General features: G+C 38.5%; 1 protein-coding gene across 1 annotated transcript in view; it reads right to left on the bottom strand.

Annotated features, from left to right (window-relative positions):
• The window catches only part of bach2b (BACH transcriptional regulator 2b), a 94,522-nt gene that overhangs the window by 60,650 nt on the left and 17,572 nt on the right, over positions 1 to 16,300 (bottom strand). Inside the window, exon 2 of the mRNA XM_015011345.2 lies at positions 13,895 to 14,030. Within this exon, the coding sequence (XP_014866831.2) occupies positions 13,895 to 13,933 (39 nt within the window). The 5' untranslated portion in view covers positions 13,934 to 14,030. The remainder of the gene's footprint in view (positions 1 to 13,894; positions 14,031 to 16,300) is intronic.

The raw sequence follows: 16,300 nt of genomic DNA, 5'->3' as shown, positions 1-16,300 counted from the left end.
CAAAGTAACAGATCATGATTTAATAGTGTCTCATAAAGGAGGATTTAACTGAGAAAATCTGTTCAAATACATTCATCTGAATGAGGCAATCTGATTTTTAGTGAACTTTATGTAAAATTTAGCTAACTTTAACTAGTTGGTTATGTTAAAACTGATTTACAATTTGAGTTTTAGAATTATTGAACCTGAGCTTAGAGAAGTTATGCTCCTAATCTAAAACATCAAGTTGTTTGCAGGCTGCTACAGATTCAATAAGGTAAAATTCTTCTCTAATTATTTATTTAAAAAACAAACTTTTCAGATATTTAACAAATAACATTTTAATAAAAAAGTATTTGTAAAAGTTTGCTTTTAAAGACAAACTCTGACCTCCTCTATGACTAATAAGAGAAGAAATTAGAGCAAACAGGAGGCTTTAAGAATGAGTCAGAAACACTGCCATTAGCACATCAGCTTCTGCGCTTTTACACAAGATCTGACCTTTTATTTCTGTCATTTTCAACACAAAGCAGTCAAGAATCCCTGAAAGTGTGCTTTTTGATCTTTGGGATGACTACAGATCATAACAACCAACCAGACTTAGAGGATGTTGTCTAATAACAGATGGGCTCATATGTTATCTTGGGTGTAAGCAGAAAAATAAGCATACAGCCGAAGTAATCCTGAAGCCTTAACAAGAAAATTAGTCTGTACTTTTTGGAAACTGTCAAAATTCCTCCACAAACTGCTTGATGTTATCATAGAGGGAAATGTGTGAACGATACTTGCTTCCCTGGCTTTACTTCATGGCATCGCAGCTTCCCACTGACATTTGTTTTGCTACTCGTCACGAACTCATGACCTCAACTCTCGCAGCTCATGGAGAGCAATGGGGTGACTGGGGTTGTGTGGGGGCTGGATTAGGCTACTGCAAGCATAGGTTAAGAATCCACCCAATGAGGGGCATGAATGTGACATGCCTGTCAATAAGCGGATGGAAGGGCGGGGCAAGCAAATGGGGAGCCTCAGGCCTGGGTAAAGAACAAAACAGAGGGACAAGTGGGAGGGAGAGGTAAGCCAGACTGGCCTGGGTGGAAGTGGCTGAGTCAGGCAGGGTTCACCGAGTTCAACTTGTAAATAAGTGACTAACTCCTCGGAGTGCATTCCAAGGGTCCACCTCACCCTCCCTCCCAGTGTCTTCTCAGGGGGATTCCTGGGTTTTCAGGGCTGCTCTCTGCTTTGTGTGTCAATATTTCCAGACCCTCTGCCATCATTGAAAGCAGGTGGGGGTGGGGTACAGACCGCTGTGTGTTTCATTCACTTTTTGTGCTGAAGATTAAACAGAGAAAGCCTACATATCACCCTCCTTAATTCACAAACAAAGACATCCTAAGAGTGCTACAGAATGACCCTGGATCCCCCACACAGCACAGCATCTTTCATGCTCCTATTCAGACATGTTACACACAAAATATCTCCTGCAGAAAATGCGACTGAGACGTGTTTATATTGATGCACACTTAAAGCAATACAGAATCTGGCCAAGGAACTATGGGGTTCAGCTTTGCTAATCACCTCAGCCTGAGAGAATCTCTAGGAAGTCTTATTTTCTGCAAACAAATTTGACACGCAGAGCTGCAAAGCAGAAAAAGAAGAAAACCTTTGAGTAATGGCAAGATGCTGAATATTTTCAGTTGATGTACTTATTTTGCCAGCAAGAATTCCACATGGAAATGAGTTGTGAGCAATAAGGTAATACTTCACTCTGACAATTTGATTGAATCTGAATCAGCAACACTTCCTCTGCAAAGTTTGTCTCAGCAAAATATTTTTTGTCCTGCCTGGTTTTTGCTACATCAGAGAGTTTTTAACGCAGCAGGACACATCAAATTGATTTTCTGCATTGAAAAATCCTGCATTTCTTGTTGTTGACTAAAGTAAAAATTTAAAGGATCCAGAGAATGTTGTTTTTTGTGAAATGAACTTAGGGTTCAACATTCCAGCACTGTGGCCTGAAATCCTAAGAACGCTGCCTGAGGTGAGCTAGCTGTAAAGACAATGGTGAGAGAGAGGTTGAAGGTGAGTAGAGAGAAAGGAGGGGAGTGGGGTGTGAGCTTTGGAGTTATTACTATATTCCAAGAAGGTTTCTAAAGTTTTCCACTGCCAGTTGCCCCACATAATGGTTTCCATGGTGACTAGGCCCCAGAGCAGGAATGCAGAACAAAAATAAGCCAACAAAACAATGACCCCAACTTGTACACATTTACAGGGCAGTTTTAAATATGTTTGTATTTTAGGCTAAGCTAAACTAAAAACAAGAAGTAAAGTTTCAGTTCTTCCACCTTTGTTCAGATTATTCTTTTGGGTTCAACCCAAAACTGAAGAAAGCTGTTTTTTCCCTTTTCTCTGGGATCTTGTCAGTCTTGATAATACAGTGGGAATCTGCATACATCGACTGTTTGATGGGGACTTTCATTGGGGTGCTGGGGCTCTAGGGTGCATGGTGGAGTGTATGTGTGGGAAACATCGAGTACAGGCTGCCTGTCCATTGCAGGAGCAGCACACTGAGGGACAATGCAGCTCCACACAGAGCGAAGTGGAGAACTCTGCAGAGGCATTAACCTCCACTTCACCAAAGCTCCGTTCCCCTGAGCTCAGACTCTCCTTAATCTACATTTGGTCATTCACAAACAAACCAATCAAGCTTTCTTACATATGATGAAGTGCTTTTAGTAGTTTCTGTGAATGCTAGTTTTTTTTAATTTAATAATGAAATATATTTTCCCTTGGATAACATTACTTGTCAAAAAGTATGAATTATTGTGGAGCTTTTTGAAAAATTTGTCTTAAAGCATACATTTCTACCTAACATCTGTGGGCAAAAATGAAACCAGTTATTATGAAAATTCAGGTGCATATAAGCAATACAACAGCATGTATTGCTTTTGTATTTCAGTGCTGCTTTCTACAAACTCAGGTGGCTTTATCCTCATTTTATTAATCATTTAAACTGGTGTGATTTCATGTATCAGTTTTCTTTTTGATTTGCTCTTTTTCTTCTCTCAGAATGACCAGAGTCGGAGGAGTTGGATGGGATTTCTCCTGTCTGCCAGCCTGACTGCATGAGGCGGGAGGTTATCTTTAACAGCTCCAACTTCTCCTCTTTCTTCTTCAGCTAAACTCGAGGATGAAAGTTACTATCATCGTGCCCCCGCTGTCTTCCTCTGTCTTGGTGCACAGATTACACATGTGCCAGCTGGGAATGTGTGTAACGTAAAGCAGGTGCTGGTTTGAATGAAACACAGAGTAACATAAACACAACGCGAGAATATTCACAGGGTATTGTGTCAGAATAACGCCTTTTAGGAACTGATTTCTTATTGTTTTTTTGGACAAGTCAGAGAAATCAAGCCCACATTCCCAACTCCATGCTTCTTATTCCATATCACTGCAATACTAAACAGATTTGAATGCTAAATCTAAGCCTTACTGCGAGGAAATGCACTCAAAACATGCATGTGTAACAGGAAGTTGCATGGCTGAGACCCAGCAGAGTTAACAATCCACATCATGCAGATGAAAAGTCTGAACTTGCCTCTTTTGACGCGTTTTTTATCCCTCTGTGGTGAGTTTGTCAACTAATAAGTTCTGTCCTATCCGAGGTGTGACAGCGGGCCTCAGATGAACTGGCAGACTCCACATCCCTTCCCCCACTGGCAGAGCTGTAAGTGTATTAAAATAAATCAGTGGACCCGTCCCACCCAACATGCTAGATAGACATTACCTTATACAAAGCTAGCAGCAGCATGTTCTCATGTCTGCTGCCCTGTGACTTTTAGTTCCTCTGCTTCCCCCCGTCCTCAACTCCACCCAATACCTAGAGGTAGCCACAGTAGCTGCCCCCACCTCTCCTGTGTTTCTGTGTACATGATCTCACATGACTCAACAAACCTCGGGTACTGAGTAAGGGGCTGTGCAGAGTTTACACTTAACAGAGCAGGAGAAGACAGACTTTGTGGAAAAGACCTGGAATGCAGCCCTTGACTTGTTGTCCCTGATGGATTCTGGCTCAAAATAAAAGCCAAAGTGGCCCTTGAGAAGTGAATGAATGGACTCTGCGGAGCTTCTACCAAGAAAACTGCACATCATTTCTAGGTCTTCAACACTTGAAACATGCTTGTGTTCAGAGCCCAGGGAGAACAGGGTTCCACTAGCAAACAACTCCCTCTCTATGCCCAGCAGGGGTAGAAATGGTGAACGGAGCAAAATCCAAGATGACCCAACACAGCGTGAATTCCTGTGCTATCATCCTTTGTTGCCCACCCCACGCACATTCCCCCACCTCATTCATAACTGCATAAGAATCAGAGGAAAACAGTTGCACAGAAACTGACTGGAAAGGAGGATCAGAGCCCAATCCAAACAAACCCAGCATGAGGGGAGTATGCAGGCTTCTACTCTCTAAACTCAACAAATCACTTTCCAACTGTCTTTCTGAATGAGATAATAAGCACTGCTGCTGCTGTCATCCTTCTCATTCTGCTCATTTTGGAGCTGCATCAATGAGATGGTAGAAGTGAAACAAAGAAGAACGTACATTTGCCTATGAATGCTATTAAAGCAGTAGTTTGAGTTTGGGTGAGTCTGCAGAATTCTTCTCTGTCTTTTGGTTTGTACTAACCAGCAACATGGTTTACAGAAATTATCATCTCCTTTCTCTGTTTATTGTGCTGCAGCCAAAAACTTTGTATGGCACTGGGATTTTATGTGACAGAGAAATAAACATAGTGCCTAACTGTTAGGTAGGAGGGTAACATAAGAGTAATGACTAATTCAAGCCTCTGGTGATCGCAAATAAAATGCATGCTGAGGAACTGTCTTCAGGGTTCACCTGAGTTTAATATAATCTTGATATAAAGTTGTTTCTGACCTCAGAGACCAAGTAACACAGCAGACAGGATACTAACAAATGGAGGGAGGGATCTAAAGCAGAGACAAGTTCTAAAATAGCGGTTCTCAACGTGGGCGGTACCGCCCCCCAGGGGGCGTTCAGAGGACGGCAGGGGGCGCTGGCGGACATTTTTACAAAAGGGGGGCGCTGGGATGCCTTTGGGGGGCGCTCGGTCGAAGGTAAACTTTACACCTTATATGCACAACAATGCCAGTCTAGAGTTTGAGCAACTTGGTAAAACTGTATTGTGTAACATTAAACCATGCTTGGCTGCAACTGTATCGATGGCAGCTCTTCTATTCAGTGTTTGTTAGCTTCTGTTAGCTGGCGCAGCTCCGTTCTCTTGCTACTGGTAGCTAAAATCACGATACCCTCACTTTGTATCCCTCTGAAAAATGAACCTATTTAAATAAAGAAATCTCTCCATAGTGATACCACGATAGAGGGCGTTCATTTTATAGCGATAACACCGGAACTGTAAGTGGTCCGGTATGAAACGGGGGTGGTAGAACAACACAGCACTTTTAAATTTCAATAATCAGAATGCAGAAATTGTTTCCGTTGTTTTAAAAGGTTTATGTCAGTCTGCCTTTTCCCCATCGATACGTTTCCCGACCGCCCTGCACCTCAGGATAAAAAAAAAAAAAAAAAAAAGACGCGCACATTGCGCAAAACTCTGAAACAGGAGAAGCGGGACATAAAACGAAGCGACGAACTAGATGTGAATTATGGCATAAAAACAGAGAATCCGACGCTGAACAGTGAAAAATCAACACATGATGTGAAGCATATGATGATTAGGAGCCCCAGCAGGTGATGAGTGAATATTAATGATGGTCAATAAACGATAAAATAAATCTAGCAACAGGAAAGAAATAAAGTGGACATAGCAATAAACCAAGAGAGGATGATACTAATCAAAGGAAACTAAATGGAAATGAATGAAGAAAAAAATGCAAGAATAAACTAAGAAACTAAAGTAAATAGAGGAATAAACTTGTATGGCAAGACCTTTCGAGCAATAATTAATACAGAGGACTGTATGGCAAGAATAAACAGACACTATTTCCAGATAAAAGGTAAAATAATATAGTTGAAGTGCCATGGGTTTGTTGAGACCACATCTAGTACTGAGAATAAATATATCTTACAGACCATAACAGTAAAGAACTTATCACTTATTTATGTTTTTAATTAGATTTGATATATTTATTTCTTCAATATTATTTTCCATGTCAGTGTTAATGTCATGAGGCTGATGACTCCATGACACTTTCATGGAGTCATGAAAGTATCATGACTCCATGACACTTTCCAGATATGTTCTTTGTAATTTCTGTCCAGTAAAACTATTAATCTATAAATCAATAGACAGATCTATATAAAGATATAATCCATGTTTCTGTCTCATATTTGTATGGCATTAAAAGGATCTGGAACTGTTGTTTTTCCAATGACAGCACTGGTTTGCACAATAAATGCCATGTGGGTGAAGTTTTATGGATGATACTCTGATGTCCCGTTCTCCTGAAGGCAGCACAGAGCTGCACCACCAGAAACCGACAGAAACGCTGAAGAGAAGAAGAGTTATGATTAATGTAGTTACAGTTCTATCCATGTTTTAATGTTGCAGAGCTCAGTCGGTTTGCAAATAGTTCAAAGTTTAAACTGGCATTGGTGTACAACTTTTATCTGCTCATTTTGTGGAATATTTAACAACTAGAAAATGGCACAAAATAAGAATATTTTTTCCACTCTGATTGACTGCTGTTAGGCCTACTGATTTTAACTTGAATGTTCATTGCATTTTTCGTAGACAACTGTGAAAATAATTTCTATTCACATGGCTTTTTTGTTCTCTGGGAAATTATTTTTGGTGATAAATACAGAAACAAGCATAAAAATCACAACATCTACAATAGTGATAGTAATATTAATAATAAAATAATAGTCAGTGCAAAGTAGCTTACAGATTCTTTGGTGGGGGGAGCTGAGGGACCTGGATAAAGGCACTGGCCCAAAAAAGGTTGAGAAACACTGTTCTAAAACAATATTCCAGGCAGGGTTTCCCCCAGAAAACTTGCTAAGCCTCGGTATGCCAAGGCGGTCCACCATGTTATTGTATTAAAGATGCTAAGTAGACAGGAAAAGTAAAAATATTACAGTGAAATTATATGTTTCGGGAAAACATAATTGAAATGCTATTTAAATCCACAACTAGTCTTAAAAACAACAAATCAAAAAATACATTTAAAAAGAATATCAATTATTTGCACTTCTGTTTAATCCAAATTAAGTCAGTGGCTCCATAAGGCCCCCCAGACCTTCAGGGCCCCATAAATGCTAATATTTTAACACAGACCACATATATATATATATGCAACATTTATTTATTGAGATTATCAATGCTGCTGAATTTGATTTAATGGTTTCAGTATACATAAGTTAAACTATTTAAATTGGTTAACATTTAAATTTAAGATTTTAAGGAGCTGGCAAGTTTACTTTGTAAAAGTTCAAAGAACAATACTCATAGTTAGATTGTTTTGTTACCATAGCAACAATCTGATGCTGTGAGTTTAATCTTAGAGTTTGAACTCTGTTTGTTCACAAATACAAATTAGTAAACTGCAATTATAATTTATTGCTTTTTAGGTTAGCCAATTAAACTACTCTCCCAGATTTCACAAAATCTAACACAGAAGCTGTTAGAGGTGCTGATGATTTTAGCAGCAAGAGGGGCCCCTAAGTCAAATTCTGCTCCAGGCCTCAGACAGCCTTGTATCAGCCCTGCATGATGAGTTAAATCCACTGCACTGCGCAGAGATGCGCAACAAACAGGAGATTTAATTCAATGCTGCTAATGTGGCTTTAGTAGCTCTTCCATTTCGTGTCTGTTGAGTTTTTAATAAGAATCACAGAAACTTTTGTGGTTCCTCAAGTTTGAGGGACGAGTTTTTCAGATCTCCGAGCGGCCGTGTGCATCAACTCTGGCTAAGTGGACAAAGCATTTGATATGGTTTGGTGCACCGTTTAACTGGAAAAATAATATTAAAAATAATAATAAAATAATAAAACCAGCGTGATATATGACTACGAGGCAAGCGTGAAAGCTCCTCACCGGGCTGAAGCTGCATGATGAGGTTAGCGCTGGTTCGTTAACCACTAACATTCTGGTCAACCGGGACCATACATAAACTTTACAGTGAAGACAGAGCTACACGCTGGGCGCCGTGTTGAGATGTAAACGCCGTACATAATTCTGTCCACAAAGATAAATCATTCTCACCGTTGCCCACCTTCCAATACAGGAAGGTCCATGTAAACTGATATGCCCAGGATGGGAGCATCATGGAAACCCTGGAGGAGCTGCAGAAACCAACAACTCAGGTGCAGCAATCTATGAACACAACAACTGTTAAGCTCCTCATACGTCTACAAACGTTGAAGGTTTATGGGGCAAAATCAAGAGACTAATTTATTTTTCATGCAAACAAAATTGAATGCACTACCTTTCTTTTTTTTTTTGAAGGATGTTTTTGGCTCTAGTGGCCTTTTCTTCACATTGAGTCAAAAGGAAGGCTGTGAGAGGAGACATATGGCAAAGGTCATTGGGCCAGAACTCCAACCTGTGATGGCCATGTTGAGGACTGATGCCTCCATACATGGGTCACACGCTCTGCCCCTACACCACCGCCACACCCAATGCACTACTTTTCTACTTCTTGTTTCAAAAGCTTGGCATATTTACTTGGGCTTATAGTTATTTAAAAGGATGTTAAGGATTCATGTTATATATAGCACTCTATTGGAGAGGACTGTTGGTTTTATATGAAACCAACAGGCCTGCATAACAGACCGTTTCATTACAAGGTGACCCATATCTAACACACCTATTCATTTTTCTTCAGTTTCACATGGTGACACTGCAAATTTCCAACCCTGTTGCTTTAACAGAGTAAGAACCATTGGTCTGGTGAAAGTCTAGAATAGAAGAGAACATTTCCAGATGAGGTCAATGGCAGTTTGGGTTTTACCTCACCATACACATGCTTGAAGGAAGATATCAACTGTCGTGGAGAGGTTCCACATCTCATTGACTCCTGCACTATCTGAGATCTATCAGAGTATCCCGAAATATCCCACAGCCCTGAACAAAGGAGCAATAGGTGATATGTGATACAGCCAGGGTAAAAATAGATTCAACACTGACAGATAAGGCTGTGTTTCATGATCGGTGCACCAGGCTCTTCGTTAACACCTCTAGTAGTTGTGTCTCTCTTGGCTCAGTGACTTTGCACTGGATAGATTATTTTGTTCCACAAATGGATCAGCCTTATTTTTGTACAGAATGCATGTGCGTGTAACCTGAGAACATGGACAATCAAATGTTCTCACGCATGTAAAAGCACACAATGCTATGTTTTGGGGGCTGAAAGGGTTTGTGTGGTCTGTGAAGCATAAATGATCTGCCTGAGTAGAGAGAATTCACTTTTTAAAGTGCAGGATATTTCTTTAGTTTTGAATGTCACTGCACATGGCATTATAACTGGAGAATCAGCAGAACATTACATCATGCTGGAAAAATCCACGAGAGGAGCTGCAAGCTTTTCCAGCTGATGTTAGCGACACATCATCCAGATCAGTGTGAGAGGAGAATTACAGGGAGAGATAATCAAAGCTTTTTTATTATTTCTTTTTTTTGCAAAAGAGAGAAGGTTGCATGTGGTTTTTACTCACACTAAAGATGGAATTCATCTTAGAACACTAGCATTAAGTTATTACCCTTTTGCTTACAAAAAGTCACAATTCTGTTTATACCAAATTATTTTATACCATAGAGAACACTCCTCTGTTCTTTTCTCTGAAACATGGAGGCAGAAACGTTTTTAAGTGATAAATTTATAGATTAAACTGTATAAAAGAGTATTTATCCATATAGACTGATTGATTCAAAGACATTCCAGAGGTATAATGGGAATCATTTCTCCCACTCTGTGTAATAAGTGTATGCAATATGCCTCACAGTGACAGGAACAATGGCCTCTTTTACTGCCTGCACCAGGCAGGAGATGGGCTGGTGCATTATGGGAAGCAGACAAGCTCTTACAGTTGAACGCAGATACTTCAGAGGGGCCTCACATTAACCCAGGCAACAAGGAATAGCTCTTAAACTTTCAGACATGGGTCATGTGTAAATAATGAAACTGTGTCTGGATCTGAAGGCAGACAGCTCACGAACCTCTTACAGCTCCTGCTCTTTACGCAGAATATCATGTGTTTGACATGGACATCATCTTAAATCTGATATAAAAGTGTTTTCAATTTCACTTTAAGTGCAGTCCTCCACAGTGTGTAACAAACTGATATGCTTCTGTCCAAAATTAAAACAACTCTTCTCCCTTTTTTCCACAGACATGCTAGACTTCAAATATAAGGGAATTCAAGCTCTATGATCATTTATCTGGAGTTCAGAGGTAAATCCCTATTTGAGGGTGTCACTGACTAAACTGGATTAGGAGCGTTGTCCTGATTGACATTTGGTTCTGGAGGAGCAACGATGAAGAGTATTTTGTTTTTTCATGGCCATGTTCCAAAGTGTTGCAATGTGTTCCAAGCTACACATCAGCACTGTGAGGCTATCTCAAGTGGAAGGAATGCAGATACATTCTGTGTCATGAGAAACAAATGTGCTTTTCCTGTGGTGACAAGCCAAAATGTCTGCTGTGAAACACCTGCTGAGTCAGAGCTGCATTCCTCCCATGTTTTTACAAAGACAGGAGGAGGCGGGGCTTTCGCTGTTCTTCTTTATTGGATCCACATGTGAGGAAAACTCTATATGTTATGGAGTCTGTTGCTGTGTGGTGAACACAGCAACAGATTTGAAATTAAATGTTTGACTGCTGACACTGAAATGTACCAAACAATAAACTAAATCAACTCCTACATCCAGAAAACTAGTTCCATTTCAGAAATGATCAAACACAACTTATGGGTAATATGTCTACACACACAATACTCTGCAAAACTCAGCAAGGACACTTCCTCTTTCCATCCTATGCCTAATTCATAGCAATCAACGCAGCTTGGTGCAAAAATGCCAGGTGTTTCATAATAAAGGGTGAGTTATCTATATAAATCATCAAAACATCTATGCCAGAGATACAGCAGCAGCATCACTGGACACACAAGAAGCATGTAGCAGAAAAAAAGGTCTTGTTTAATCAATATTTTATCACAATCTGTATTTACAGAGTGATAGATCCAGATATTGTTTACCTGTGAAGAGGTCAGTATGTTATATTAGCCAGAGGGATTCTGTGTATAGCTATGATAAAATCATACAGAACAGGGGAAAAAATATCCAACTCTTTCTGTGACCTTCAATCTGTGTTTGGTGTGGATATCTTCTGCTGTAAGACACATGAATATTACCTCATATTCAATAAATTAGATTGTTGTAGAATGATAATAAAGATATGTCTCAATCAGTCTCGTTTGTCAAGTTAAAAATACCTTTTGAAAAAACAGCCTTTAAGGAGGTATTAAACATACTTTTCATTAAGCCCATATTTCTGTTTTTAAAAAATTGTTGACTTTCTTTTGTTTTGATGTCATGTTCTCATGTTAAATGTCGTGTTTCCATTAGCTGTAAGTGGAAAATCATAATTAACAGAAGTAAAGGCTTTCAAACATCCATCAGTGTGTAATTAATTTAAGTAATTATCTTAGTGGTAAGATAATTGAGCTTTTCAATAATATTCAATTTTTTTGAATATGTCTGTTATGGTGGGGAATCGCACAGCAAACCAAACCTGACAAAACTTGACAATGGCTGTACATGAAAAGTGTGATGACACTTGAAATACATTTGTCAACAAACGTTACATTCCCTTCATTTCCACTGCTTGAATAATTCTTTAAGACACTTTTCAGTCTTTTTACGTTCATTTGCAGCAACAAAAATAAATCTAGACTTAAATTTTGATTATTATACGGTGAATGCTACCATAGAGTGGTTCAGATCACAGCAGTCAGCAGTCCAGACCTAAATTAAACTGTGATCTGCAATTTTAAAATTCAAGTTCAGACATGACCTGAGATGAATAAGGAAACATTTCTGTCTCTATTTGTGCAAAGCTGGTACAGACACAGCTCTGGGGAAAAATCTCAGATTTTACTCTTTACAGGTATATGTTTGAGTAAATGAACTTTGTTCTTTTATTCTATGAACTACTGACAACATGTCTCCAAAATTCCAAGCAAAATATTTTGTATTTATTTGAAGAAAATGAGAAATTGTCAAATTTGCTTTCAGATCTCAAATAATGCAAAGAAAACGAGTTAATATTCATTTAGAAACAACAATACTAATGTTTTCACTCAGGAAGAGTTCAGAAATCAGCATTTGGTGGAATAACCACGAAGTTCCCAGTGGTTCAGGGCAGTGGGCTCTTAATTTTTTTCCAGACTGTATTCCCCAAACATGTAGCTGTAGGAAAGGATGATTTATTGGAAGTATTGACTCAGGGTCTCTTCTGCACAGAGTTGAAGAGCTGTTGGCTGTAAGCAGGAAGACACTCCTATAGTGGTCAGTGTTACAACAAATCTGAAGAAACCTCTGACTACAAACACTGTTTCATGACAGTATCATGAAGAGAATATTTGAGGTTGTCTGCAATGTTCTTAATTTTCTATGGAAATTCCTAAAATATTAGTATATATTAAAATATAAAAAAAATTAATAATCACAACAAAACCTAGATACTGTAAATGAAACTGAGTCTTAAAGCTCAGTCTGGTATTTTTACATACCCTTAAAGTTTAAGATTTTTAAGAACCCATTTCCCAGCATTGGTCTGTTTACCCAATCATACCATCACTGCTGCTGATGGCATCAATGTGCTGTTCTGACCCAAATAGCAATATCTCTCTATTTCCTTTCCAGATATTTAATAATGAGTAGAATTTTTGGCAGAAGCAAAAACAAAAACATACATTTCATCTGCTCCTAATAAACTTTAATGTAAAAAGAAGCAGAGACTGAGCAGGTGTCAGAGCGGGATCCACAGAAACCAACTGCTCCACGTGCTCTGGGCACTCTCACAACTTCTGGTCCTGCTACTGCACTTAATCTTTACAACTTCCATAATACCACAAACCATGGCTCACCAGCATCACAACACACACACACACACACACACACATACACACCTGGTGTTTATTTGAAAACTATGAAGAAACAAGTAGTCCTCACTTTGTGTAGTTAAGAGAACATGTGAACGCTTCCACAGAAGATCACCAAAGAATGGTACTTTCTCTTTTAAAGGCTTAACAAGATCTGCTTGAATGTCTCTTGTGACAGACAGGGTGAAACTGTAGGACTGGTGTTACAGAGCTCATTATTATGAGACATGTTCAAACAACCGCACAGGCAGAGCAGAGAAAGCTGTGGATGAATTATCATTAAAAATTAACTATAACACAGTCTGTGCTATAGCACCTGCAAAGGAAGTCAGACAAGGAAGCTTTATTTCCTTTGCAACAGTTAGTTATAAATGGAAACGCACACATTGCCAAGTATTCAATAGTTTTGAGCAAAGTAGTTTTTGCTGTCGTTAACATGGAGGTGGGCTTGATTCTTTTCTGGCGACTTTATCTGATGTGATTTGATTTAAAAATGGTTCTCTCCCATCAACACATTTGTGTAAACATCTAACAGTATAAAAGTCATGGGAAATGTTACTACTATGTGAATAAAGAAGATCTATTCAACAGTAATGAAGACGTGTGCAGCAGTAGCACAGTTTTTGTTTGTGTTTTGTAAGCATGACAAATGTTTGCCTCGCCTTCACACAGCCTAACCACAACAGGAAAAAACAGCCTTCCTGCCAAAGAAACAAATCAGGTTTTGACATGTAGAAACAAACCTTGTGAAGCATAGAAAGTGTTTGTTTTACTTACAGACTTGTCCTTCATCTTCGGGGGCTGATTAGTGATCATTTATCCACGAGCAGCGTGAGGACACATCACTGTCAGTCAGAAAGATGCAAGGTGGGACAGATGATTGGCAGCTCGGCGCAGCGTGGGGAGGGCGGCCCTGCAGCACCAACACAGACCCTCCTATCATCCACAGTTACTCATCCCTTCTCAACATGAAAGCTGCGCGAACATGTGCACCACGCTCAAGTCAGACATTTTACAAGACCATTTCCCATCACATTAGACAACTCAAAAAGACACAGTGTCGAATGGAAGGTGTCGGGGGGCAGGGGAGAGGGGGTAATTGTTGTTTTTTATTAAAAAACAGACATAGTAAAAATTATCAGACGGAATCAGAATTAACCTGCAAATGCATAAATGTTGCAAAAAAAGGAATAAATACAACTCACTTTCTTTCAGGAGTAAAAGTAAGAGCAAAAAAGTTTTAAAAAAGCACAGAACTTTAGCTTTTCTTTAACTGGGTGACTAAAATAAATCAGAATTGTTTTTTCTTCATGGTAAAATATATCAGTTAAAAAATGTTTGTTGAGTTATAGATGGAAAACTGAACTGCAGTAAATACTGTGAGATTTTTTTGTACTAAAACATGCCAGACTCTTTCCTTCCTTCCTTCTCTTCCTCTTTTTCTTTCTTTCTTTCCTTCTTATTATATTAACTTTTTGAAGCTCATCTAATTAGCATATTTTTGTTAACGGCAGAAATTACAAACACATGATCCTTGCATTTGTATTTTAAAATAATATGTTTTAAACAAAAGCTTTGAATTCATTATAAAATAAAACTTTCCCACATGTGGCAACACAGTTTTCTGATTTTAGCTATTTATTAAGTATTTAAAAATAATAACGCATAAAACTCAAAATAAAATGTTAAATAATTTAGAAAGAGCAATGCTCAAGGAAAATAATGTATAACACATGCTATCTAAAATGTATTGCAAACAAACAAACAAAAAACCACGCACTGCATCTTACAAGTTATATTTTTGGAAATAGAAACATTTTTAACAAAATGATTCAAACAGACAAACTGTAAAAAGATAAAACTTGTTTAAAGCATTTTAAACTGTATAAAAAATCCTTAGTAAGGAGGTTGGATGAAAACAATATAAATATCAGTTTATGTTTTTTACGTTTAATATAAAAATATACAGCATAATTTAAAAGAGAACAGATTTTGAAAGATTTATCATTTTATTAATTATTTTTTATATTTTTCAGAGAAATACAATTTATGCATGAATTGTATTTAATTGTTTTTTTTTTCAGTCTTGCTTTTCAAACTGACTGTTGATAATTTTTTACAAGTAAAAGCTGATAATCCCAGTTTACTCAGTTCCAATAACAAATCAGCTGATGTGCTGCATTTCTGCAGCATTTGTTGAAAGAAGAAAGCGAAAGCTTGTTTTAGATTAAGCTAAAACAAGAAGAAAAATAAAAGGAGGTACCACTCTCACACATATATCACTAGCTGTAGATCAGCTGGAATGCTTCCAAGTTGCTTGAATTCTAAGAACCAATCATGAGGGAGACCAGCTGTGATGTGGTGTCATTTTCAATTTCAGATCAAATATGAAAAGTGTGTAAAGGTCAGAGGAAGAAGCAGACAGGTGTCCACACAGAGCTGTTCTGATGCTGACGTGGAACTTAGCAGTGACTCAACATCAACAGAGGACCTTAGATGGCTGAGCCTGCTTGACCTTTCTCCATCTGTCCTTGATACCACCGGCCGGGCAGCTAGCTGAACACAGCAGCATGTGACGGGGCAGAAGGGAAAACTGCCCCAGCTGACCGGGAAGTCATAGAATCCTCAGTTTTCTTTACCTTCTCCATTCTGTTTGGATCTTCAAAGTTCACTCCAGAAATAACAACTGTCAAACGAGTGCTGATTGTTTTGTTCCCCATCTGTTGTCTATCTGCTGGTCCTTGAAGAGTTGTTTGGGGTGGGGGCAGTGGGGCTCTGGGGGTAGGGGGCATATCTGGTGGAGTACTCAATGGACAACTTTTTCTGTTGCTCATCATTTTCGTTCATGATTTCTTTTAGTTGTACATAAACTCTTCATATTCATTATTGAGTGAATGAAATGAAAAATTAAATAATTCTCTGTGATAGCATTCATCCATGACCTTTTCTCTGGTTACACTGGACCCCATTTTTCTAACCAAGCAGGAGCAAAACAACTAAATGACTTTATCAACATTGGAAAAGTTGTTTATTTATTTTTCTGCAAGGCAAACATTAAGAAGAGACACTAAATAGAAGCTAAATAAGTAAAAGACAATAAAAGTGCAATCAAATCAGTAAATGGATCTAAAAGTGTCTTCAGCCTATTTCTACTTAAAAAAAATAATTTGACTTGCATCACTC

The sequence above is a fragment of the Poecilia mexicana genome, unplaced genomic scaffold (assembly GCF_051168715.1).
Source record: "Poecilia mexicana isolate PSO_F unplaced genomic scaffold, ASM5116871v1 scaffold_21, whole genome shotgun sequence".
In the NCBI taxonomy this organism is placed as follows: Eukaryota; Metazoa; Chordata; class Actinopteri; order Cyprinodontiformes; family Poeciliidae; genus Poecilia; species Poecilia mexicana.
Note: the sequence above shows the minus strand (reverse complement) of the source record. Positions and strands in the feature narration are given on the sequence as shown.